Here is a 17951-nt window from a genome sequence, read left to right as displayed (position 1 = left end):
TGCTCAAAACTTGCAAGTTATAATGGAGAAAAACAAATGACCCTCTCAACGACTTTAATTTCCTCTGAGGCCATTAGGTTTTTAAGCACTTCTGAAATTATGTTTTGCCCCTACATTATGATGAGGGGAAATTCCCAAATGGTAAAACAATAAATCTTCCAAAAAACTACGGTAGGAATCTTTAGCTCATCTGTTCATGACATGGATTTTTGTAGTCTCTTTTCAGTCCTTTTATAGACTATCCACTGCAAACACTTCTGCAACAAAAAGCATACAAAATATACATAGAAATCTCAGCAAGTGGAATGAACACTGATGAGCTGATTGTGAATGCAGGAGCAAGAACAAGAGCCTTTGAAGTAGAGGATACAGACATTACTAACACTGCAAACTTTGGGACCAAAGGACTGGAATAAACAACAGCCAAATGAATAAAGCAAAGTGCTGACCAGGGTTTTAGTGATGCTAGCTGTATGAAGCAGATAGGACAAAAGAGTGTCTGCCCTTTCAAGGACCTACTGACCACAACTAATAGCTGCACAATCGGGCAGAGCAATGCTCCTGCTTTCCTGCTGGCAGGTACTCTGCAATTTACAGATGAAATTTCATTCTAAGCTATAAGATTTGGAACTGAAATTATTCCAAAACTAAAGGAGGATGAAAGCATTCAAGCAAACTTTACATGCCGGAGACCTGCAGGCTGACATCAGAGCAGAGGAGGTCTTACCAGAAGTGTGCACTCTACTCTTGATGGAAGGATTGCTTCTGAACCACCAGGAACAACTTCCTACAAAGCTTCTTTAATTTCTAGTTTATTTTTTCATTATCTTCTTTCTTCTTGTTCTGGTAAGATTTATTAGCTTGAACAATCTTTCACCTCCAAGTTTTTAACTCAGCCACTCTTGGGAACAATCACTATTGCCCATCAGCTTATCTGATAAAAGCTACTCAGCTATTCAGTTTATTCTCAGACCAAAACTACATATTAAGTAGTTGTCCTTGAACAATTACACGTTGGTGAAGTTTGAAAGAGGTCCTTTAAAAAGTGTGAAATGCACTTATCGTACTGAAAGCCATATCTACACTTATAACCAAAGCCATTCTACCAGTTCAAAAAAATCCACGTTGATGTTAAATGAGTAATTCCTGAACAAACAATAAAGTTGCCTGCCTCAAGGAAAAAGTTGGGTTAGTGAATCACATCAACAGGAAGCAAGCAACATTATCTCTTCCTATCACTCAGCTCTGTGTTCACAATTCATTGTTTTGTTAGTAATTACTATGATCACAAGCAATCCTAAAAGTAACATGCTGTCCCTCACTAAATAACACATTTCAAAGTTCGCATTTGGCCTGCTATGTTTTACCAGAAAAATTCAGGGATTACAGTCTTAAATTCTTAAATCACTTCACTTTCAATTGTATAACGTTAGGTTATAATGGCCATATATATAAGTATACCATACACGCTTTAGTATAATTATCTTGATTTAGGAAAAGATACTGTATAAAGATGAACTCTCAACCCACTGTGTGCATGATAATGTTTATAATCACATGAATACTTTAAATTCTGCATACCGGCTGTTTGGCAATTCAAGAGAATAGCCCTCTTAATAGCACTCCACAATTAAAGAATCTGCCAAAGAAAAATCAGTTGCGAAAATAGTTGCTTATGACCCTACTATTAAACAATTACTTTTTTCAGATTTACTATTTTCAGAATATTCAAGAAACACGTAAGTAAGAATCTAACTAAATTTCCCCCCAAAAAAACCCACAATGTTGGAAACCAAAGAACAGGTTAACAGAAATGCAAATACAAGAATATACCAATATACTTGGTATATATCAAGCCAGACCAAATAACCATGAAATTATCATACACTGATCTCTACCAGGAGAATCGCTACCAACTGCCTACAGTTCACCAAGTAACAGCACTACTTAACCTGAGAAGATCTGCCCTTACTGATCAGATACAGAGGTTAGAAGAAATCCGGAAAGAAGATAGACAGAAGCCAACTCCTGCAGCCTGCAAGCATAGCTGCTATCAGGAAAACATCTAGACAACACTACAGAAAGCACCAGCTGCGTGACAGCTACGTGGAAATCAGAGCAGAGCAGCAGCTAAAATGGCAAGTGTTACCTTAAAACAAATATGCCTCACTGCATGTCCTGACCATAAATGAAATATATCAAGATACGTCTGGCTATGACATTTCTGAAGGCAGAAGAATGCTCTGAAGTCTTCCCTTCATCCCTTGTCCTTCGCTCACCTCTATTTCCTCATCAGGTTTAGTGCCCAAGTGACAAGGTTTCTATTATTCTGCCGATGTTTAAACATAGTTCTTGTTCTTTTCCAAAAGCGTTGCATGAACCAGTTCACTGTAGCAGCCTTACCATACGTCATGCCTCTGCCTTGGCTTCACTGCCTAGTTACACTTTAAAACACTTCAACTGGTGCCGAACTTGGCACCATCACTTCTGCCAGCTCAAATTCTATTTTAGAACTTTAAACTGTAGCTTCAGATATAACTGTTATGTAAGGCTTGCCGTGCACAGAAAAAAAGCACACGTCTATTTCCAGAAATAACTGAACTATATGCAAAGCTGTGACCAGAAACTTTTACATGGTAAGTATTTGAATGACATCAGAAGTCTGCATAAATCAATACTGGAAGCTAACAAAGTTATCATCACCTTACACAAAAAGCAAAGGGAAACAAGCACTTCCATGCTGTACTTAGTATTCCCTAAAAGGAACAAATGGTAAAATCAGGAACTACACTTGACTCTAAGTAAGTAATGTAATGACTGGGACTGCCGCTACAAGGAATTAAGTTCCAGAAACAAAATGGGACTGTACATTACCCATCCTTTAAAAGCATGCCATTACACACACTACTCAGTTGCGTGCTTCCTAGACAAAACAGGAAGTGTGGAACAGGAGATAGGAGCATGATCTTAATAAAAAAGAAAATGAATTCAAACTTTAAATCAAGTAGAAATTCAACTAAAGTCTCTTGCCACTCGTGCAACCACCACAGACATTCAAATCCCTCTGCAAAGAGATTCTGCATTGAAGGAAAATTATTCGGTATATTAAATCATCGCAGTACCAAATCTGCTGAAAAAAAGTCTATTGTTTCACTGTAAAAGCTGCTTCTCTATTCCAACCTTCATTTTTCACCAGAAAACAATGGAAATATTCAAACTCAATAAAAAAAAACAGTAAAACCCTACAGTGTTTAGGATACTGAAACAAAACATACATAATGCTGAAACTCAATGGACTACTTTGCTTGTTCATCATGTATCACAACCATGAGAAATAATTAATAGGGAAAAACAATTAAAGAACCAAAATATTGTTCCTCTCCCTCTGCCCTCCTCCCCCCGCTCATCTTTCCATTCCGTTCCCTTTTATTCATCTTCCCACCCACCGGTCATTTGGCAAAACAAGCGCAATGAAACACAAACTGTAGTAGGCAACAAGCGTGGAGTAAGTCATCTGCAGTTCTCTTTGTACCTACTGCTGTTCAACCTCGTCTTCATGATTTTTAGATAAACCTTTTTTTTTTTTTAATGTACAATGAAGATCCAGCTTATTTTAAGAACGCAATACAAATAACTGCGGCTTATAAGCCAATGCACAGGAAAGCTTGATGAATAACTATGGCCATTTCCAGCACAGGGATGTCTCTACAGAAAAAGTCTCATCTCAGAATCATCCACATTATAGATATATCTACCATTTCATATCTTGAATAAATTTGCACAGGACAAAAAGGCCAGCCTGTGACACACAGTAAGCGCCTTGCCAGTAGCACAGCTACAGTCAACAGCTGATCACACCCCACCATTGCCACTACAAGGATGTAGGTTTTGGACCACCTTCCTTTTTGTGTATGGTATCTTACAAGCTCTGTTTTACACTTCTTAATGCTCCATATCATCAGTTACTGCTCTGGCACTGGCACCACTGAACGCATATTTTCCAAGCAACTGAATTAATATCTTCAAAACCACACACTATTAAGCCTACCGCGCCTTATTTTTATTAGCAACGTCACAGTGAGGTTTTGCTACTTTCATTTCGACTTCCAGCCAAAGAGAAAAATAAACATCATCCAATGATTTAGCTGAGAAATCTCAGGAAGGTTTTCAATGGCTAACTGAATCTGCTTGGTCAATCTACCTTTCCAGAACTTCAGCTCTTTTTAGAATAGGGTGCTCACTATCTCACTTCAATCTCAAGAACGTGTTTGAAGAAACCTGCTCTCCACCGAGTTAAAAAAAATACAATAAAATCAGCTTAAAATAAATTTATTAAACAATACAAAAATAAGCATGCTAGAAATTGAGATACATAAATAACATACAATGCAAATGAAAAATGGAAAATGAGACAGGTAACTTAACAACCGAGCCAAAGGGTACAACACAAATGCCAAAATAAAACTTCAAAAGCATTTACATTTCTAATGAAATGTTAATGATGCTGACAAAGAACAACAAACAAACAGCTAAAATGCTTGAATATCAAGAATTGCTATTACTGTAGCACAGGTGAACACTAAAACCGTCGCAGACCTCAGACATTCAATGACTAGCCTCTACCACCACATTCTTTCAGGCCCATTCACCAAGCAGTACAGGTGCGGGCAAGCTGCCATGGCAGATCTAACTATGGTCCCAGCTCGCTCCCTGTGCAGGCTGCCCTTAGCAAGAGCCACCTGCAGACCAGACTCAGGCCAGATTGCAGGCAACTTACAAAATAATTGGTCCAAAGGAGTCTCCTCCTAACCCCTCCAAACTTGAGGCTGGCTTCAATTCCGAGACAGGCTTCAAAAGCATGCATTACGGAACTGTAATATATATATAGATCTATCTGAAGTAAAGGCCGTGTAAGCTGTACCCTAAATACTATATATTGAAGATCAAGTTGTCCCCCCCCCCCTTTTTTTTTTTTTTTTAATTTCTCAAGCAGGACTCTCCTCTACCACAAGCTTTGGTTTGTAATTTATGTACATAAATATGATAAAGACTTTGATTTCTCATCTTCAAATACACTCCTAGTAGCTGCAAATCCTGCATCACACATCCTTTTTTAGTTACATCAGTAATTTAATCAAGAACATATAATCACTGTAAATACTTCTAGTTAGCAGCACAGACACATTACCACCCCCTTCTAATTGAGGGTAATTCAGGCAAACACAGTTTTGCAGACTCTGAATACTTGTTATGTCTCTGTAGCTACTACTTAACTGTAAAATCCCCAAACAGATGAGAATTTTTTTTTTTAATTCAAGACTTGCCTTCACTTATTTTACTTTATTTTCAAGATAAGCACTGACAAACCTATGGCAAACATCAGTGATAAATTACAAAACAGCTAATATTCAGCAATTTATTACTGACATCTGCACCACAGATTTACCTCTACAATCCACTAGGACTTGAATTCCACTGAATAGTGACTTTCTGTATTGTTTTGCTTGAACATTTTAATTCAGAGGTTTCAAACACAGGAAACTCATCCTTTTACAATGTACTGCTGCAGGAAGATTATTCAGGGTTAGGTCAGAGCTTATTACTAATATTATTTCAAATGCTTATGCAAGACAAACAATACTGAAACAAAATAATTAAGAACAGCTTGTCTTCTCAGAGAAAGTAAGCTTTGCTTCCTTGACTGATACCTATGTGAGACAAAAAGGGACAGGGAAACCATAGCTCTCCCCTTATGCAAAACCGATGTATGAATGCATTTTGGAGTTTCCCATCGCCAACACATGGGAGGAGTGAGCAGGGAGAAGGGCTGGAGGTGTTACAAGGAATCATCTATCACTACACCTCTTGAAATCCTCAGTGAGCTTTCATGGACATGGATGAAGGAATACCGATATCATTACTCAGACAAGTTTTCCACAGTTTTATAACAAGAACACCTGCATGAGGTGTGCTTGGGGGAGGGGGGGAAATATAGCAAATTCTTTGCAGACATAACATTTTATAGAGATATTGTTTTGGTGGTTTTTTTTTTTTTTAAGATGTTTAGTATCATTCAGAACCTCATAGAACAGTTAAAGTGTCAAGAGCTTAGTAACTCCGTGCCCTGTCCAGCACTGCCTACTGAACCGCCTGAAGCCTGTATACACCATTTGCACATCTTCCTCAAGACACTTTAATTTATCACCTTACGTAGACTGAGAGATGCAGTTTCCCATAGAAGAATGCAAGTCCTGATTCTCTGCAAGCTGACATAGGTACAAACTGGCTAACACTTTAAAAAGGAGCTATGAATAGTATCTTTTTAAACATTTGCTCATGTAGAAGTGATACCTCTAATTATATATATGAACGTGCACACACATTAGCGGCTGAAAAATAAGTTAATTGTAAACAGTTTGAATATCTAACAAAATGCTTTACTCTGAATGCATTTCCTGCTCCCTGCTGGGTTGGTTACCACTCAAAAACTAGCATTGCTTACATTCCTCCCTGGGGTGGAGCACAGCATTATTAGTAAGGCAGACTTCTGAGTCATAACTACCAAGAGGCAGTACAAGCAGCTAGCAAGACACTCAAAATAGTTTAGTGAGAAATCCTTCTGCCACATTCATTAACTAGCAAAGAAGGCAAGTTTTGTTTTGCCTTCTCTCCCGGTCCTCCCCAGCCATTTTTGCTCTTTTATTTACGTGTTAGCATTAATTATTTTTTTTAATCTGACCTTCAGTCATAAGTGTAGTTTTTTACTAGCATGGAATATCCAAGGGATCCATTTCTGCTCAAAGCAAATCGAAAGTTCTTACTAAAATAAAGGATAAAGTGATAACGTGACTCAGAACCTAATTCCACTTAATATACAGTTATTTGCAGATTCATGAGTTTACTGACAGTATTTTACTTTGTATTTTAATTAAAATTTTATCTTTACATGCTGACCTGATCAGAGGACGTATCTTAAATTCTTGCTTAGCTCTAAAATTAATTTACTTAAAATTCTCAGATATAAACAAAAATACACAGATATACACAAGAGGTATATCTTCGAAAACATTCAGATATTCAGTTCTATTTTTTTTTTTTAATAAGAAAATGTGCTTTAAGTAACGACAAAAGCCAGTCAACAGGTTTGGTTGGTGTTGTTTACATGTGCTTTTTTTCCCCTTGAACTTTGACAGCATTTTTGGTATAGCATACAAATTTACACAAAGTTTTTATATATATGAAAATACCAGGCAAACAATATTCAGATTGAAGTTGAATCTACAGATGCTTGAGGCTTTTTAAAATGTAGTATTTAATGGAACTAGAACCCATTCACTTAGTTCTGCTCTCCCCGACCTTCCATTCTATACACTACGGTTCTGGAGATGTCCTCGTTTGATTCGGGTGACACTTTTTTCCATACTGTTTCTTTTAAAGCAAGTTCTTGCTGGAGATTCTCATAGTCCATTGGTCCAAAGGAATGCTAGTTGTTCAAGCAACATACATTATTTATTAGTGTATTTGAAGGAAAAAAAAAAATCCCAATTTGCAATCAATGCTAACAGACCCAAGTTTTTCACCTCTCCACATATATACTGTTTTCTGTTTTCCAGTTACAAATTGTTCTACTTCCAATTTGGGTATTTTTTAGACATATGCATGCAAGCAGCACTTCAACTCATTCTCCATTATGTTTTCCTATTGAAAGCTTCATGTCTAACTTAAAACACTAGCGGGACTAAAAGCAAGCTCTTCCCTATCTCAAGCACTGTCACACTCTTATCTTTTGTACATAGAGCTGGATTAGATTCAGTTCTTTCCCAGGGATTGCATGTGCTGCTTCCTTGGTAACAGGCACTGGTCTACAGCAACACGAGGCCTCAATTCATTGCCTGAGCAGCTCTCAGCAAGCAATGCGGTCTCAGAGATATCACTGCAAAACAATACTGAACATACATCTCCTGCATTGCAGCACAGAACAGGAAGACTAAGCTCACCTCCTAGACTTTTTTTTCATTAAAAGCAGAACAGAAACTGCTGGCGACTTATAACAGATACCACAGTCTTACTCGAGCAAAGGAGATGAACTGCATAAGACAGAGCTACAAATCTCATAAAATTCTGTGGTACAAAACCCTTTCATTCTGTGGTCCACCAAGGTACGTGTCCCCTAATAATGTGCACTAACTGGTTTATCTGAAAGCTCTGAGGAAATACATGTCAATGAGCAGTCTTACATTTAGAGAAGAACTCTCCATATTTTATCTGATGTTCACATGCGGTACTCACTAAAAACACGTCTTAACTTACCCGCTGATCACCACCTTCTCTGCGAGGATCAAGCTTTTTCGCAAAGTGTCTCAAATTATCATAATTATGGAAATTGCACAGAGAAACCAGATCCTGCAAATATTTAAATAACGAATTATTCTCTATATACAATAGTCAAATGCATACAATATTCTAATACTAGCACCTGTGTTTCACACCATATCCTAGCAGCCTATACCACTAAGGGAACCTTATTTAATAAACTAGTACCAATGTCTATAAGGTCCTTTGAACGTAATACAATGATAGATAACATTTTAATAACTATTAAACTAAAAAACACAGAACAGGCAGTAATTTTCAAAACACCTACTTTAACATATGCCTACGCACACTGTAGTAAACTCTTCAGAAATTAGTCTGGGCTGGTTTAGTACATAAAACCTTAAAATTCCATCAAAAGGATGAAACAAGAAAACAGGTGACATGATGGACTTCAATTTGTACTGAATTACAATACAAAAGGTTGTAAATGCAGAACTTTGCTACGCTGTCATATGTGAAAAAGTATGTGACATTCACACCGTGTGCCATGATCATCTATCAGTTTTCAGATCTCATTTTAACACAAATAACAGCAGTAATTCTTCTACCTACCTACTTTTTTTTTTAATGACTTGGTAATCTAAATTATCGAGTTTATTATTAATTTAAATTATCTAGTGCAAGACTAGCATGTGAAATGTTTAAAAATATTTAAACTAGAATTGGTAACTTCTTAATGCCGGACAGATATAAGACAAACTCTCAAATATGATACTGCTGCTCGTACACATAAACTGAAATGTAGTACTATGAGTGCCATGCTGCTGTGGATAAGCCAAGTGAAGGCAGCCATACAAGTGTTCATCCAGATCCTGAACTCCATCCACACTAGTAGTACTGCAGCTTTACTATTATCACTACTCAAAAAAAAAAGTCTGCCTTCAACTTCCAATGCACTACAAAAATCCAGGGACTCCGGAGAGCCTAGTTTTCTCTTGGGTCCTACTATTCTCTCAAGACCTTTTGTTCCGTTTCCTATTTGTCATTACTTAGCTAGTACAACAAGGTGCTTTTAGGGAGAGAATAAAAAAGGCCATCGTTTACTTTGCATTTTCCTCTCCTCCAAAGCATCTTTAATTACCATTACAGAGAATTACACAAAATCTCTGTAGTTTCTAATGCTGCTGTCAGACTGCCCACAGCTCTTGTGAAAGCAAGAGACAAAGCCAGGACCACCTAGCCTAGCTCAACAACTTTATCTGATGTAAAAGACATTTTTGTATGCCAGATTATTTACCAAAAGCTGGTTACTTTAAAGATCAGAACATAAAACAGCTGTATTTCATCAAAATCTTTTCTCTTTTAGTACAGTGAAATAAGAGTTGCATTTCTAACATTTTGGAAGTGGTTTCTGAGTGTAAATGAAGAGAAGCCTATAAATCAAGTTCTACACCTTCTAATGGAGCATATCGGAGACTAATGCCTTTGTTAGGTCACAAACCATTTCATTTCAAAGGTTTTCCACAATCAATTTTCCCATACTTCTGGCATTGTAATTTCTAGATATTCACAAAATTTAAGTGCTATTTATGACAAGAATGCAAACATCTTGTCTCAGACTTTCACCCTTGGATCAGATGAAATTTGTTATGTAAGAAAGAATAAAAAAATCTCTATTTAAATCAGTGAAGTGTCAGCTATGCCAGCTGAAGCTGCTCAGTCAGCATCAGCTACGAAAGAAGAATACGTTAAAGGTCATTCTGCTTACATGACAGAAGTGAATTCCTTTAACACTGTTGCCCATCTTGTCCAAAGGAGGCGACCAGCACATCAAGCCCATGACATTAGGAACAACCAGAAGAATCCCACCAGCAACTCCAGATTTTGCAGGAAGGCCAACCTATAGAACAATTAGAGAATTACTATCCTCTGCAAGCATTCCTCAGCCCTGTAACACAACACATGCAATTTATTTTACCAAAGATTACACAGCACTTATAAAAGTTAGATCTGGAAAACACTGACAAAGCATGATTACTTCTCTTTATAGATGGACTATAACCATGACCTCAGTTCATGGCAATCTGAGGAGGCAGTCAAAGTTATTAGCTCTCAGTAACACAGAAGTCAGTAAAACAATGAAAAAGATAACCCAAGATGCAGTTGTAACAAAGCTATTACAACTCAGTAGTAATAAATACCTATCTGTCATGACAGTTCGCAGCATGAGAGTAGTACAAAGGTATAAAAATAAATATTTAACTGAAAATGTAAAAAAAACAACTGAAGAATCTGCCCATAAATTCGTTAAACAACTTATTTACAGTTATTGTTTTGTTCCAGTAGGAACTAACATGTCACATATCCCCATAGCTCAGTAAGCAATAACTGTTTAGTTACACACAAAGCATCACACAATTTTACATCCATGCAATGAGGAAAACTGAAAACGCTCAAAACAAACCACTGAAAATACAAGTAAGCTGCAGTACATATTTAAATACTTACACAAAAGTGTTTCTGTTTTCCAGCAGTACATTACAGTACATGTGCTGTGCACAACACCCACTATTACAATACATGAGGACAACTCATTAAATATCCTGAGTCAAAGAAAAAGCAACCGTGCACAGAAGCTTCCTGCTGTCTTCTACTCCCCTGTATCAGGATTTCTTCAGTTCTGCTGTTTCCAGTTATACTTGCATCAGTCACCTATTTCTCTCCTCAACAGCCTTTTTTAAGGAATAGTTTGTTTCAGGGTGAAAAGGATTCCCAGGTATGAAGCTGCTGGGAATGCCACTGTACCATGAGGTACGGAGTACAAGTAGTGCTATGGATTCCTTGGATTTCCCATACGTTGTGTTGGATTCCTAAACAATTCACATAACACCTCCTCCCCCACAGCTAAAGCAAACAAGATGAACACAGGAGAACGATAGCACAGATTAATCTTCCCAGTCAGCTCTAATAAGCGTCTGAAAACTACTTACATGGAAGGCAAACTGCCCTGAGAAGTCATACATGCCACAGGAATGCATTAAACTCAAGGTATTCCGCACTGCTTCAGGACTCAGTACTCTTTCACCAGTGATTGGGCAAAAGCCACCATTAGCCAGAGTTGCCGCCATCACACTTGCTGACTCACAGGTTACTTCTATTGAGCAAAGCTTATGAAAAAGAAATGCATATTATAAAAACTGGTAACTTTAGCACAATACACCCCACTACATCTCCACAGAAATAAGATTTCATAAAATAACCTGTAGCATAATGTTTGTTACAGATGACTTGAGTGGCATGAATTAACATCATCTGAGTCTTTCTACTATAAAAATACAAAGATCTCAGTGACAGCGTTTGTAAGCCTTTACAGTAGTTTTTGAGTTATTATTTTGCATGATTAAGTGTCTCAGCTTGATTCCTTCCCCCACCCCCCTTATGTTGCCTTGAGGAGAACAGGCCTGGAAAACAACCTCAGTATTCTGTATCTGCTTAAATGGCAAAGCCATTAAGGAACCATTTTTCAATTTGAAGTGTGGTGCTTTGGTTTTTTTTTTTTTTTAAGCCTTAGAAGACCACCCACATCCACTAAAAGTACATTTCAAAGCTGCACACCCTAGCACATACAAGACTTAATGCTAGCATTTCCTGCATAGCCTTAGTTTTACCTTTGTCTCATATATGCTTTATGATGTATCTAGTGATATGACCACATGATAGTCTCTCCCAGGATCCCTGCTTCAGTACAGACTATACATACTTTGGTGACACATCAGGAAATGTGATATGATGCCATCACCTGATGCTGCCTCATTTCTGCAGAAACCAAAAGATAAGCTGGTTTCAACCTGAAGCTGAAATGCTACTCTGAAAAATAAACAAACTAGTGCTTGTACTTTTGCCAAACAGTCATTACATGATACTTCATGAAGTTACCTAAGCCAAGTTTGCACGAGTAGTTACTACCTGGAATTCTTATTTTCCGGCTGCCAAACTCAATACATCCTAGTCCAACCAACTGGAGTTGCAAATCAAGAGAACGTCTGAGACGCATCTAAAATGGCAACTGGGTTTTAAACATATGAAGCATTACAGAACATCACCTACTTTGAAGAAAGTTTCTAGGTTCTCAGTTTAAGCCCCTACGTTTTGTACCTCGGTTGTGCAAAATTAGAGTAATCCTTCCCCATTTTACAGAGGTAAAAGTGAAAGTAAGTTCATTACTGGTTCCCAATTGCACAAGTAAGGAAGGAGGAAAAAAATTGCCTTTTAAGGAGAATCTGAGAGCAGAAAAACAAGCTTTGTGCAATGAAAACAAAACACTGAATTGCCACTCAGAAAGCGGCACTCATGTACGTGCCTCCTGTTTTCTGAGTTTGGAGTAAAGGACATTTTAACAGGGAAAAGAAAGAACGACAACCATGAAGTTAACGATCATGATGCACACGAAGAAGGCCAAACTATAACTACGTCAGAAAACTTAGTTTGGGCCTTACTTAATGTGCAAATAGCTTTGCACTAGGAAGCGTACCAGGACTTGAGGCAGTGGGGTAGAAAGCATTTTGCAAGGATTGTTAACCAGTAAATTGAAATAAATTCGCTGCTTTGTTCTGTGATAACAGAAGTTCAGAGCAGAGTTTTAGTTTCCATCTAGTTTCCAACTTAACGAGAAGTCAACTGAGTTGAATTAACATACATGCTTTATAAAGCTTCATTCACTCTCAAAACTAGATGTGCAACCCCAAATAAAAAAAGGCTCAGACAAAATTTGCACTGAAAAACACTAATTTGCACAGGTAAGAGCAAGTATCATGAATCCAAATCAGACTTTTTGAGAACTAAGCTCTGGATTTTTTTTTTTTTTTTAAACTATCCCAGACAGACTGAATCAGTAACACAACTTGAACTGCCTCCTGAGAACTGCATGCAGAAGATCTGACTGAACAGTGAATTACGTATATTTTTGTGTTAGGAAACTCTTACTTTAGGAAATACCTCACACTTGCCAAGTTCTCATTTTGTGACAGTTGCAAATGATTAGCTAACATGAGGCAAGCAACATGGGGGTAGGAAAAATGCATTTGACAAGATTCTTTGTCTTACATGTACTGAGTTAAACAATAAAGGAGGAGATATACAAATATTTCATTTATAACACTATGCTTGAGCTTACAATATGGCATGCAAATACAATTTTAGTTATGCTTGAGTTCAACGTGCTCCACAGTATCATCAAGTACAGCAAATTCAGTCAAGTAACACAAAACATTTCAAGCTTCTGAACTGCTAGTGCTTTAAAGACTATTACTAGTTTGCATTAGCAATAAATATACTTAAGTACATCACTTACACAAAAGCAAATCTGGATATATCAAATGTACACCATTCATTTCCAAACAGTTTAACAAATGCTGACAACTTTAGTTATAAGCTGTTAGAACCTCCCCATCTATGATGGAATAAGCTTCTGCTGCTTATTACAGTAATTCCAACCCCACTCTGAGCCTCAATTTTAGAGTTAATTACCTGAAAATAAAAGTCCAGTATAGCAACCATATCTGTACCTTCCGGAAAGCACTGAGAGAAGAGGAAAAAAAAAGTCCTTAGGTAAAATTAAACAGAGATAAGAATATGGTTTAATTTAACTGCATACGAAACTAGGAAGATCTTAAACACTTATTTAAATGCAACAAATAGAAAAATTATATTACTTCCCACTGAAAAATAAAGTGCTGTGAAGTCAACAAGCTAGGTAGTATACTATTTTACAGTACAACTTGCAAAAGCTCTAAGTTTTTCCAACAGCAGAATGCATCCAGTCTTACAAATTCATCTGTACAACACAGATTATGCATTTAAGATGTGATTATTTATTTATCCTGTGATACAGAAATAAGGTTACAGGTATTCTGTTAGAATGATACACGTATTCACACCCTATATAAGACTGGGCATTTTGAGTGACAGTATGAAAATATACATTCAGTATTAGAATAATTTAGATCATCTTGAACGTGAAATGAAATAATTTAAAAAGTTCAAAGACTATGAAAAACATTCAGTCTTCAAAATACAATAAACAAAAGAGACCAACCTTTTTCTCTTTCAAGTAATAGCCAATTGCAAAGTTTCTATCTCCACTCTCTCTTTCGGACTGGAAGCTTGAAACAAAAGAACAAGAAATGAGAGGTGCATGATGTAACCCAGTAAAACCACAGGTAAAGGATACATTACCGCTGAACACAAGCATTCTACTAACAGGCCAGAAATTGCCCTAAAAGCTCACCCCAGCACACTCTATTGGAGTGCATTAAGTGAATCAGGCTTCGATATCTGAACATACACATTACTGGTTATCTATAAATACACAAGCTTACTTGTAGGTTAGACAAAGAAGTGCAAGATTACTCTCTTAGAAGCATTGCTAAAAAGGCAGTAGTAGACTGAGACCTCTGAGAATAAGCTGCAATGAAAGCATCATTCACTGACAACTGGGACCAAACCAGACAAGAAATGAATGCCAGAAAGGTAAGAGTTGCACTTACAGCTCTCAGAGCCATAGCACCAGAGCACTATGACAGAATAATGAGATTTCAAAGAGAAAATGAACACTTCCATATCAGACCAGTCACAGCAACACAGAAATACACACAACTTCATTTCTTGTTAATTTTAAGCCAAAGCTAGACCCTGTAATATTAAATGACGGTTTCCAACGTAAGTAACCAAACTGTGCTGTAAATTCAATATGCCAACTATCCGTTGAGGTATTAAAGTATATAAAAAATACTTACGTAGCATTACTGAATCCAACATACTCATTACCGGCCATTTTATTCATGAACTGCATCACCTGTTAAAGACAGAGAGGAAGGGGAAAGAAAGGCATGCTAACATTTTCAGATGTAAGAGTTACAACTGATCAGCACTCAACCCAGCCTTACCCTAAGCCCATCTCTCGCAACGTAGTTGTGCAAACACAACCCAAATCATTAGAAGTTTTATTTAACCAAATACAGATTTCTTAAGAAGAGTTTGAAAGGACTTAAATTTCTACCTGCAGTTACTTTGCTATTTTACGATGGCTACCACTCATTTTAGTTAGAAAAAAGGAAGTGTCATATTTCACTTACGTAGTCAAATTTTTCTGCATTATTTGCTCCTTGCTGCAAGAAAAGAAAAAATAATTTACAAAAAATGTTAACATAAGAAAGCAGTTAGTTCACTTAATATTAGGATTTTTATTGCATATAACTAAGGTACGAGGCTAATTAAGAATATGGTACTACAATCATTTCATATATTAATGAAAAATTAAGGTGTTAGATAGCTTTAATTATTATTTAAATAAGAAGTCATTTAAATAAAAAAAGTCATCTAAGAGTTATCAAACACCTGCACATTGGAAAAGGTACTGAAAAAGGTATGCTTTATTTTAAGTGCTCTCTACTCAACTTTACGTGTTTAGCACAAATAATAGTTAAAGCAAGAAATACAAAAATATCTGCAGGCAGGATAATTATAATGAAAACACTAACTTTTTATAGATTAATAAACACAGGTAATCTTACATTATCAACAGAGCTGAGCATAGCAAAATTCAGGCTACTTAAGGTAAAATATCTTCCATTGCTAGTGCCCATACTACAGATTTAGACCGAAGACTTAAAATGAAGTGTTACTCCTGACTGCAAAAATAACTGCATTTAATCAAATGTATCCGATTTAATAGCTGATTAATGTCCTACCCATTAAAAAATTAAACAGAAAAATAAAATTTCACATCATACAGTAGCACATCATAAAGTACATCACTTTGCTAACAACATAAAGAGAAACCTAAAATTTATAAGGATGCTAGTGAACATTCATTTGTAAGGTCAAGGGATATTTAGTTTGTTTTTCTGGGTTGTTTTTTTTTCCTTCCCTTTGGGAAGGGGGCTTAGGGACAGAGGTGTGAAAGGAGGCTTTACTTGGGGCTTTTTTTTTTTTTGGAATAAGCTCAGTTTTAGCAGCTGCCAGTTGAGGATGTATTAATTCTTTACTCTCTGACAGGCGACTTGTCACAAATTCCTCTAGCTAGACACTGAAACAGGGCTGGGAGATTTAAGAACAGTGCATGGTCTGCTGAGGGAGGGGAGGGGCCGAGCAGGAATTTTTTGAAGTAGCCAAGTAGAATCTTTTTAGGAAGTTTAAAAAACAATGGCATCACATACACAAGTGGAAACGACACATCTGGAGAAGATGTTTTTATAAATAATCTCAGTATTAAAGATATTTTACTTAGATAAAAATACTCTGTTAAGGAAGCTATCTGAGATACTACTTGCACGGTGCTTAATATGGGAATGAGGAAAAAGTGGAAAAAAGTGAAACTTTATATGAACCAGTATTTTACTTAAAGAAATATGTCAAGCCAGTCTCATTTCCCAGTCTGGCTGAGGATTAGGGTGCTGCAGGTAGTCTCTGAAGCCCATGCACCAGATCAGCTACAAGATGTGCAGTCATACACGTACAGTCACTAGCTGAAAGGAACACCACACCGCTTTGTCAAAATTACATGCCCGTGGTTACCTTGTGCTTAAAGGCTAACAGCCTTACTCTTACAGTCAATCTCTAGCTAATTTGTAATAATAAAAAAAATATGATACATTTCATCAAAATGTTCCTGTATAATATACCAGAACACAAGCCTTAAAAATTTAACTCCAAATCTGTTCAATGAAAAATAATTAAAAGAAGAAATTACCAACTTCATTGAACTGTTGCAGTTGTCAAAATATTCCATAGATCCTAATGCTGTAAAATATGTAACAACATTTAAACCACAAAAACCTTTTCAAACCTTTCAAATGCACAATGAACATCTTTTCTGGGAAAGTGGGTCAGCATTAGTTATGGGATGCTGCATTGATAATCGTATGGTTAGACATAATAAATTGAAACAATTTCTTTTGTTAAAAAAAAACAAAGAGGGAGAAAGGGATCATGCTTTCTGCAAAAATATAAATACATCATACTTCACTTTTTTTTCTTCCCAGCTGAAAAAAAGTTCCATGCTCTTCAATAAAAACCTGGCTTCTCCAGCAGCCTACACAATTAGTGGGCAGAGGACCCAAGGCAAACTTTTTCCACACCAACTTATAAAAAAGGTTTCTTTGTAGCAGTTGCATCTACTCTCACGTTTTAGGAATCAAACCTTTTGCATACTAGATCAAGATGATGTATTTTTAGTCCTTGACGCTCCACAAACTTCCACTGGTACTTTACACCAAACAAGAGCATTGTTACTGAAGTTATGCCGCTTGTGGTACCTAGGATATTTGCTTAAGTATTCATAGGACCAAGACCTCAGTATGAATTTAACATAACACAACTGAAACGGAAAACCTTGCTTCCATATGCTTGATGACTAAAAAAACCAAGCTAGCAATTCCCTGCTTCAGCAGCTTACAGATGCATGCCTCCCTCCTTCCAGAAAGCTAAAGAAACACAAAGACAATGTATGTTCTGAGATTAAAATCTAAGTGCAGACAAAATCCTAATGGAGTACTGAGCAATTTTTCCACAATCATTTAAACAAACATAAATAAAGAAACCTTCCGTTCTTGTACAAATGCTTATTTTTAGCTCGA

General features: G+C 36.8%; 1 protein-coding gene across 2 annotated transcripts in view; it reads right to left on the bottom strand.

The window, feature by feature from the left end:
- The window catches only part of GLS (glutaminase), a gene marked incomplete at its 5' end in the record, with an annotated part of 48586 nt that overhangs the window by 11814 nt on the left and 18821 nt on the right, over positions 1–17951 (bottom strand). The window contains 8 exon segments of one of the 2 annotated variants that reach the window (XM_021398179.1): positions 4314–7483; positions 8311–8403; positions 10085–10216; positions 11307–11483; positions 13843–13893; positions 14411–14477; positions 15111–15169; positions 15450–15482. In XM_021398179.1, coding sequence (XP_021253854.1) covers positions 7337–7483; positions 8311–8403; positions 10085–10216; positions 11307–11483; positions 13843–13893; positions 14411–14477; positions 15111–15169; positions 15450–15482 — 759 coding nt within the window. 2 annotated transcript variants of the gene reach the window in all.

This window comes from Numida meleagris, chromosome 5 (genome assembly GCF_002078875.1).
Source record: "Numida meleagris isolate 19003 breed g44 Domestic line chromosome 5, NumMel1.0, whole genome shotgun sequence".
In the NCBI taxonomy this organism is placed as follows: Eukaryota; Metazoa; Chordata; class Aves; order Galliformes; family Numididae; genus Numida; species Numida meleagris.
Note: the sequence above shows the minus strand (reverse complement) of the source record. Positions and strands in the feature narration are given on the sequence as shown.